Here is a 10337-nt window from a genome sequence, read left to right on the forward strand (position 1 = left end):
GCGACGGAGTTAGAGGAGATGATAAACCCCAAGAAGGACAAAGAAGTGCGGTGGAATTCACACTTCTCGCCCTTCACAAACAGGCGGTTCTCCAACAACCGCTGCAGAACCTGACGGACATGCCGGACATGAGTCTCAGGATCCGGGGAAAAGATGAGTATATCGTCCAGATACACGAAGACGAACCGGTGCAGGAAGTCCCGCAGGACATCATTTACCAATGCTTGGAAGGTCGCGGGAGCATTAGTGAGACCGAACGGCATGACCAGGTACTCAAAATGGCCCAACGGGGTGTTAAATGCCGTCTTCCATTCGTCTCCCTTCCGGATCCGAACCAAATGATACGCATTCCTAAGATCAAGTTTGGTGAAGATTTTGGCTCCATGCAAGGGGGTGAACACCGAATCCAACAGGGGCAACGGGTATCGATTGCGAACCGTGATTTCGTTCAACCCCCTATAATCAATGCATGGACGAAGCCCGCCATCCTTTTTACCCACAAAAAAGAAACCAGCACCCATCGGAGAGGTGGAATTCCGGATCAACCCGGCAGCTAATGAGTCCCGGATGTAGGTCTCCATTGATTCACGCTCCGGCCGTGAGAGGTTGTACAGCCTACTGGACGGGAACTCGCTGCCTGGAACCAAATCAATGGCACAATCATACGGGCGGTGGGGAGGAAGCGTGAGAGCCAGATCCTTGCTGAACACGTCAGCGAGGTCATGGTACTCCGCCGGCACCGCCTTCAGATTGGGCGGGACTCGGACCTCCTCCTTAGCTTGGGAGCCGGGAGGAACCGAGGAACCTAGACACTCCCGATGGCAGGTTTCGCTCCACTGAACCACTACCCCGGACGGCCAATCGATCCGGGGATTGTGCTTTAGCATCCATGGAAACCCCAAAACCACACGGGAGGTGGCCTGAGTCACAAAGAACTCGATCACCTCCCGGTGGTTACCTGACACCACCAGAGTTACTGGAGGTGTCTTATGCGTGATTGGTGGGAGTAGGGAGCCATCTAGTGCCCGAACCTGCACAGGCGAGGTAAGAGCCACCAGAGGGAGCCCTATCTCCCTGGCCCATCTACTGTCAAGCAGATTCCCCTCAGAGCCCGTGTCCACCAGTGCTGGGGCCTTCAGGGTTGAATCCTCATACAGGATCGTGACTGGGAGTCGTGTAGCAATGTGGGTGTGTCCCACGTGAATGTTTTGGCCCACCCCTGGCCCAGTCTCTAGGGGCGGGCGTTTGGCGTTTGACCGCTCGGGGCAGTCTCTCACAAAGTGCTCTATTGAACCACAAACAAGACACGCTCCGTGGGTCCATCTCCTCTGTGCATCTGGTGCCCTAAATGTTGCCCTACTCGTGTCCCTAGCTTCGTCAGTAGGGGGAGCTGTGACCCCACGGAGCGCAGGGGCTGTGGAGCGTGGGGAAGGCGGAGCTCGATCGGAACCGGAAGGGAGAGGGGCGACGCGTGCCTGGCCACGCCCTTCGCCTCGTTCCCGACGGCGTTCTTCTAACCGGTTGTCGAGTCGTATGACCAGATCGATGAGCCCGTCTAAATCCCGCGGTTCGTCCTTCGCCACCAGGTGCTCTTTTAGGACCAATGACAGTCCGTTTACAAAGGCGGCGCGGAGGGCAGTGCTATTCCAGCCGGATCTCGCCGCCGCGATGCGGAAGGCGACTGCATAGGCAGCTGCGCTCCGACGCCCCTGTCTTATTGACAGTAGCGCGGTTGAAGCGGACTCTCCTCTGTTGGGATGGTCGAACACCGTTCTGAGCTCCCGTACAAACCCAACGTATGTATGAAGGAGCCGTGAGTTCTGCTCCCAGAGCGCTGTAGCCCAAGTGCGTGCCTCCCCGCGAAGCAGATTTATTACATAAGCTACTTTGCTAGCATCAGTCGCGTACATCACAGGACGCTGTGCGAAGACGAGCGAACACTGCATCAGAAAATCCGCGCACGTCTCCACACAGCCTCCGTACGGTTCTGGGGGGCTTATGTATGCTTCTGGGGACGGAGGAAGGGACCGTTGAACGACCAGTGGAACGTCACTTTCACGCGCAGGGTCCTCGGGAGGGAGAGCCGCAGCGGCGCCCGAAGGGCGCGCCTCCACTTGTGCGGCGAGAGCCTCCACCCTGCGGTTTAGGAGAACGTGCTGCTCGGTCATTAAATCGATCCGAGAGGTGAAAGCGGTGAGGATCCGCTGCAACTCACCGATTACCCCTCCCGAAGCCGCCGACGCGCCTTGGTCTTCCATGACGGTGGCCGAGATATCCTGTTGTGAAAGTGTTGGAACACGGACCCACAACAGGGGGCGCAATGAACGGACAATGGAGAAAGTAAATAAGTTTTACTGTCGTGAAAGTGCACAACCAATACAACAATTGACAATTTGGGTTTACACCGAATTCCACTGGTGTCGTGTGGGCAGGCTCGAAGGTAGGAGACGTCCGTCCAAGTCGAGCCGGAACCACCCAGATTTCCCCTGCCACCGAACCCTGGAAATACTGGAACCGCCAAGTCCCGAATTCCCAGGTGGCCACTGCCTCCGCTCGTCGGATCCGGTACTGCTGGCAAGAGAACAAACACACAGGTGTGGATGCGGCTGCACCCAGTACACAGAGAGGGAAGAAGCTGACTCCACCTCACGTCAATACTGCAGAAAGGTGAGTACTTATCTTTTAGTAGTCAGCTGTTCTGCAAAACTCAGAGAGACAATATAATGTAGCAGAGAATCGTTACCTCTAACGTAAGGCGGCAGCGCCCTCTGGTGCCTGGAGCCCGCACTCCAGGCAGGGCGCCCTCTGGTGGTGGTGGGCCAGCAGTACCTCCTCTTCAGCGGCCCACACAACACTAGCAGGAGAGAGCATATCTCACCCGTGTTGGCCTCTCTTCATTGGCTTCCTGTTAATTCTAGAATAGAATTTAAAATTCTTCTTCTTACTTATAAGGTTTTGAATAATCAGGTCCCATCTTATCTTAGGGACCTCATAGTACCATATTACCCCATTAGAGCGCTTCGCTCTCAGACTGCGGGCTTACTTGTAGTTCCTAGGGTTTGTAAGAGTAGAATGGGAGGCAGAGCCTTCAGCTTTCAGGCTCCTCTCCTGTGGAACCAGCTCCCAATTCAGATCAGGGAGACAGATACCCTCTCTACTTTTAAGATTAGGCTTAAAACTTTCCTTTTCGCTAAGGCTTATAGTTAGGGCTGGATCGGGTGACCCTGGACCATCCCTTGGTTATGTTGCTTTAGACGTAGACTGTGGGGGGGTTCCCATGATGCACTGTTTCTTTCTCTTTTTGCTCTGTATGCATCACTCTGCATTTAATCATTAGTGATCGATCTCTGCCCCCCTTCTCGGCATGTCTTTTTCCTGGTTCTTTCCCTCAGCCCCAACCAGTCTCAGCAGAAGACTGCCCCTCCCTGAGCCTGGTTCTGCTGGAGGTTTCTTCCTGTTAAAAGGGAGTTTTTCCTTCCCACTGTGGCCAAGTGCTTGCTCATAGGGGGTCGTTTTGACCGTTGGGGATTTTCATAATTATTGTATGGCCTTGCCTTACAATATGGAGCGCCTTGGGGCAACTGTTTGTTGTGATTTGGCGCTATATAAGAAAAAAGTTGATTGATTGATTGATTGATGGACTGGGTTGCTTGACGCGAGGATGTTTCGCTTCAAATCGCAGAAGCTTCCTCAGCTAAAATTCTTGCTGGAAGCATGAAGTGCTCTAAAATCTCATGCGCTGACTTAGGACTTGATAGCACACGGTGGATCAATGCCAGAAGATGACATGGCACTACAAATTATCACTGACTGTGGAAACTTCACACTAAATTTCAAACAACCTGGATTATGTGCCTCTCCACTCTTTCTTCAAAGTCTGCAACCTTGATTTCAGAATGAAATGGAAAATTTAATTTCATCTGAAAATAAGACTTTGGACCACTGACCAAGGGTCCACTTTTCCCCCTTAGCTCTGACATTGTGGCTTGAAACTTGGAATGTGACAGTTGTACATTTCCTGGACATTGTGCATGGTGACTCTTGATGCATCGACTCCAGCCTCAGTCCACTTCTTGTGAACCTCCCCCATGTTCTTGAATAGGCTTTGCTTGACAGTCATCTCAAGACTTTCATCGCTGTTGCTTATGCATCTTTTCCTACCACACTTTGTCCCTTTCAGTCAACTTTCCATGAAGATGCTCTAAAACAGCACTCTGTAAACAGCCAGCCATTTCAGCAATGACCTTCTGTGGCTTACTGTCCTTGTGGATGGTGTCAGTGACTGTTTGTTGGACAACTGTTAAGTCAGCATTATTACCCATCTGTGAGTGTGTGTACAGATCCAGACTTTAAAGCTGTACAGCCTTAAGATTTTTTTAACATTCAAGTCATAAAAAGAATTTTCTTTGGAACTACTATAATTGTATTCCTTAGCATTTAAATATGAGATTCATTATATACTGTCGACATGATCAAATTTTGCGCTTTCTGGAAACAATTAAGAATTTTGACCCACATGGGTCAAAATTCAAGTGATCAGATGCCATGACCTATGTTTGGTAGAGACATCACATATTATGTGGACACATCTCCCCCCCCCAAAAAGCTATGCAAGGATGCTGGAAAGGAAATGTAAACCGATCTCACAAATGACATAGACATGGAGGAGAGGACAGCTAAACATGGTTAACCTGCTTAAGTCACTGAAAGTGTACGAAAAAGAGCCAAACTTGAGGACAAGAGAAAGCGAAGGAAGCAGCTGATAAACAGATGCAATTAGAGGATGCTGGCTGAAGGCTCTGGATTGGATTACTGTGGAGAGGGTGGAGCAGATGTCTTTCTAGGCCAGCCAGGACAATGTTTTAAAAAATCTTTTTGTGGACAAATCCAGACAGCAGATAATGATAAATAAAACACAGACAGTGGTGTCTACTGTTGATGAAAAAATAATTTTTTTCATGATAAAGATGGAAAACTGTCACATAAGTAGTACATAATAAAAAAAAAAAATTATAGTTTATATCAAACTTACTGTTATGTGTCGGACGCAGCTCGGAGAACCGACCAGCGTTTGAAGGACCCAGTATGAAATAAGCAGAGCACGGTACAAAGGCTAACTGAATTTAATACATAACAGTGACCATAATAATAATAAAAAGTGCGGTCTGGCGTGGTGCGCTCCCAGCAGCGCTAATGGTCCGGAGCCAGAAGCTGTTTCGGACCCAAGGACCCCGCCGACACCCCCCAGGTGGCCGCAACAACCGAGTCTGTGAAAGAAGGAACCATTATGTGAGTCCACACTCTACACACAGAACACTTAAAGGTGTACAAACAGCAAACACTTCCTGGCTTGATTACTGATCAGCTTCCAACCTGCAGGCATGGAACATCTCGTTCACAAATCACCACTGCAGTGGAAGCTGATACATGACTAACATACAGCTCAATACAATAAGGTGTGAGGGACACCACATTTACTGACTGTATAACTGTTAGTCACAAAATCCAACGTACCTCAGGAAGTGTGCTGACGAGCGTGAGACCTCACCCTCTCCTCTTTCACAGACCGTGCATCAAACCTGGACATTCTCAGCGTCCGCTGCTGATGAGATGGCTCCCAAGACGACGATCTCACCCGTCTGGTCACAAGGTCGAGTCTCTGGCAAATGCACACTGTGCACTTCAGTCTTAAATGCCAACATACTCCAATCCCTCCAGATGCACCTCAGCTGTGAGTCCTGACGAGTCGCAGGTGATCAGGGTGAAGTCCTAACAGCCTCAGCAACACAGCCACTCAGTCCCAAATGCACGCCACCTGGGAGGAAACCAAATGACAAACAAACCGGCAGCCAGGCCCCCCCAGCCATACAACAGTACCCCACCCTCACGGGAAGCCTCCCGGCGACCACACACACCTGGCCCAGGAGAAACACCCCCCTCCAGGGACCATGGCTGGAAACCACGTCCGCGCTCGTCCTCCAACAGACTGCCCGAACTGGCTGCATATTTGCCCTTGGTTCCAACAGTCTTAGCACAGGTGTGGCCAGGAGTTCCTACACCTGTGCGGTCAGCCTTTAACCAAACGTGTGATTAGTCAAAAACAAAACAACCAAAACATCCCCCCCCCTCCCCAGGGGACCGTCCCATCAAACCCCAGGGAAGGGGAGAAAAGAAAAACAACCCACATGTAAACACACAAACAAAAATGCCAAAAGACCCCCCCCTCCTCCCCCCCAAACGACACGCAGGGACCAACACCCCCCAGAGGGCCACCCGCCAGCTCCAGGAGTAATAACCACGGCCGAGGTCCCTCTGGGATCCACCGTCACCCACGGGGACTACCAGCGCCCCCCAGAGGACCACTCGTCAACCCCAGGAGACGCCTCCCCACACGACCAATGGACCCAGCCCCGGCCGCCCACGGCTAGATGGACCCAACGCCTTTTCCCCCCCAGAGGACACCACAGTCAAACCCTGAGGGTGGAAACTGGGGGAGGAAAAACAAAACAAAAACCCCAAACCCCCCCCCCCTCCCCTCCCGGGTGCAGAGGCCACCTGGGAAACGCCCAGTACAACCTAACTGCACCCCTCCAGCAATGCCGACACTACGGCACCCCCGGCTGGAGTCAGAGGAGAAGAGAGGGCATAACAAAAAACAGAGAAAGACAACCCAAATACCACCCCATCACCCCCCAGGGGACCGTTCCATCTAACCCCGGGGAGGGGGGAAACAAAAAGAAACAAAGAAAAAAAAAACAGACCAACACACAGTTATTTGGGTCCCCGACTTTCCTTTTCTTTTTTTGTGTAGCACAGGCTGCAGGATCACACCCCCAGACAAACAGTGGACAACAAAAAAAACAAAAGCCCACACAAAAACCCACTCAAAAAACACCCACACAAAATGAACCAACACAAAACAAATCAGTGAGTTATACCGTCAAGCTCAACCACATGGAACACACCTGTTCCTACTCAAGAGCTTGACGGTACCGTGATTCAGTCACCACAAGGGGGAACCAGAGTGCTAAAAAATGAAAAAACCCCCTTTGGTGACAAAAAACAAACGAGCTGCATCTTCGTGCGCAGCTGTGTGCAACACAACCAAAATGTGCTCAACTAAATAACGCCGGAGCTGAAACAACAGACGCAGTAGTTACCTTTTATCCGGGGAAACGGGGCTACGACTGTAGCACAGGAAGCCCAGCGACCCGTGCTAACAGAGCTCCGCCGTGCGCGTGAACCCATTACAAACGCACTCTTGCAGCTCCCGTTTAAACCTCTTATCCGGTCGGAGTGTGACGCGAAGCTGTCGCCAGTCACACTCCACCACGACCCACGGATAAGGCACAAACACAGGACACGGCTGCAAGAGAGCACAAATTAGTATCCAGTAATGGGTTCTCAAACACGCACCTTCCGGGCGGAGAGCCCCGCAACTGATCCGGATAACCACTGAACGTCTGCTGCCGCCTTCCCGGCGCGTTACCGTCTCTGCTACCGCTGGGTCCGTGATGTTTGGCCAGAGACTACTGTTATGTGTCGGACGCAGCTCGGAGAACCGACCAGCGTTTGAAGGACCCAGTATGAAATAAGCAGAGCACGGTACAAAGGCTAACTGAATTTAATACATAACAGTGACCATAATAATAATAAAAAGTGCGGTCTGGCGTGGTGCGCTCCCAGCAGCGCTAATGGTCCGGAGCCAGAAGCTGTTTCGGACCCAAGGACCCCGCCGACACCCCCCAGGTGGCCGCAACAACCGAGTCTGTGAAAGAAGGAACCATTATGTGAGTCCACACTCTACACACAGAACACTTAAAGGTGTACAAACAGCAAACACTTCCTGGCTTGATTACTGATCAGCTTCCAACCTGCAGGCATGGAACATCTCGTTCACAAATCACCACTGCAGTGGAAGCTGATACATGACTAACATACAGCTCAATACAATAAGGTGTGAGGGACACCACATGTACTGACTGTATAACTGTTAGTCACAAAATCCAACGTACCTCAGGAAGTGTGCTGACGAGCGTGAGACCTCACCCTCTCCTCTTTCACAGACCGTGCATCAAACCTGGACATTCTCAGCGTCCGCTGCTGATGAGATGGCTCCCAAGACGACGATCTCACCCGTCTGGTCACAAGGTCGAGTCTCTGGCAAATGCACACTGTGCACTTCAGTCTTAAATGCCAACATACTCCAATCCCTCCAGATGCACCTCAGCTGTGAGTCCTGACGAGTCGCAGGTGATCAGGGTGAAGTCCTAACAGCCTCAGCAACACAGCCACTCAGTCCCAAATGCACGCCACCTGGGAGGAAACCAAATGACAAACAAACCGGCAGCCAGGCCCCCCCAGCCATACAACACTTACCTCCAGATCCATCAGTTTTGTTGACAATACAACACTAGTTTGACTTAAAATGACTAAGATCGTACGAGTTGTGTCGATCATCTGATCTTTCCCAGCAAAATCTCAAAACCTCACGCATGTGCACATGATCTTCCTCCGGCCATTCATCTGTACGATGCCATTTGAAGGAAGAGACCTTATCTGCCATGGAATTCCATCCAAATAAATATGTTTTCTTCATTAAAATATGTAATTTTGTAGCATGTCACAAAAATAAACCTACATTATAATGTTTGGATTTCAGTCGAAAGTAAATATTGTCGGTTTTGTGAAATTTTAAAAGATTTTGAGAAATGCATCCTCTATTTTTTGGAGCTGTAGGCCATAATTATCAAAAATAAAATTAAGTTTGAAACATTAAAATTTATATATATTGTGTCCATAATAAATTTCACCTTCTAAAATACCTGACAAATAGAAAACATTCACTTCAAGGGGAAGACTGGGTTTGAAAGTTTTTAGCCAGTGTTGGCAAAATTGTGTCTGCACCTCCATTTATTACAGGCAGTGAAAACAGCAAGTAATAATGGTCTGACATCACAACTGCTGAATTTCGTTACTATTTAGATGACATGATACCGACGAAGCCCTCTTGTCAGAATGAAACACTCACTCACCACATTGATATCTGCATGGATGAGCCGCAGCTCTTCAACATGTGCCATCTTCTCCTGCAGAAGCAGATCCATCTCTTGTTTGTACTCTTTAAGATGCTTCTCTTCTGATTCTAGAGCCTCAAACTCAATCTTCAGACGAGACTTGATCTTCTGCATCTGGATGGTCTTGTTCCTGCAGCAAATGAGACAGAGAAAAGAAAAAAAGAACACCAGCTGTCACATTATTTTACCCAACAATGCACACACAGATAGAATTGAAAAGGAAACAAGCTTTTACTTTGCAAATCCTTGCATTTATAACGAGATAGTCATATTCCATCTTTGAAGATACATTATTCCTGCTTGGGGGGGGGGGGGGGGGAAGGTTTTCTACAAACAATTTTAACAACCAGAACCAACACTTCAGCTGTCAATTCAATGTAACACTGTGCATTTGTTACAATATTATTATTAATCACTGACAAACTGCAAACGTCAATGTAAACAAACAACATTCTTGCTCTTAAGCTTGCTAATTAGCTCCCCCAATTCACATCTAGCAATTCGTTAATAACACATCTGCAATGTTATATGAATATCCCAGCTTACAACTTGTATGCAATTCTCTCTTTCCTGGTCTGATAATGTATGATTTGTCAACGTTAGAGAGACGCCAACACAAATTTAGAAGAGTAGAGAAGCTAACATTAGCTAGCTGGGCAACAAAAGCGAACGACCTCAGCAAGCTAACGGGAGCTACGTTATTGTTAAACGGGCTGCTGTTGCTTGTGTACGTAACCATGTATAAGAGTGTTTTTGTTTTTTTCCATATCCGCTTCTTACCGTATTTCCAGAATGTTTTCTAATTTGCACATGATTTCTTGCTCGTCGCACATGGTTTCAGCCTGTTGTTGTTGAAGTGGCTGTAAAGGCCACGGTGGGCTCCTTGGTGATCAAAAACACAATAGGTGGCGAGAGCGCGCAGACGAGCGCGCACCCGCACTGAAACGTATGGTACCTGGATGTCACGCAAAACCTGAGATGATAAACCAACTTAAAGAAGTGGCTAAAGTATTTGTTGCACTGTGATGGTGCTCACTGTTTTCCAGCAGCACACCAGTTACAAGTGGTACTCATTACCAGAGGTGTAACAAGTATTTTTGGGTCCCAGGGCTTTATTGAGGACCCCTAACCACCACAGTATGCGTATTGCATTCACTGAAAAAAAAATAAAAAATGACAAGCTGATCTTGTAACTACAAGAAAAGATCTAATTACACTGAAAAAAAATGCTACTTTGGATCAACTTAAAAAAATTGATGT

General features: G+C 49.0%; 1 protein-coding gene across 1 annotated transcript in view; it reads right to left on the reverse strand.

The window, feature by feature from the left end:
• The window catches only part of zc4h2 (zinc finger, C4H2 domain containing), a 60916-nt gene extending 50810 nt beyond the window's left edge, over window positions 1–10106 (reverse strand). Inside the window, exons 1-2 of the mRNA XM_034181365.1 lie at window positions 9858–10106; window positions 9036–9207 (exon numbers count right to left, since the gene is read on the reverse strand). Of these exons, the coding sequence (XP_034037256.1) occupies window positions 9036–9207; window positions 9858–9910 (225 nt within the window). The 5' untranslated portion in view covers window positions 9911–10106. The remainder of the gene's footprint in view (window positions 1–9035; window positions 9208–9857) is intronic.
• Window positions 10107–10337: the final 231 nt, after the last annotated feature.

The sequence above is a fragment of the Thalassophryne amazonica genome, chromosome 11 (assembly GCF_902500255.1).
Source record: "Thalassophryne amazonica chromosome 11, fThaAma1.1, whole genome shotgun sequence".
In the NCBI taxonomy this organism is placed as follows: Eukaryota; Metazoa; Chordata; class Actinopteri; order Batrachoidiformes; family Batrachoididae; genus Thalassophryne; species Thalassophryne amazonica.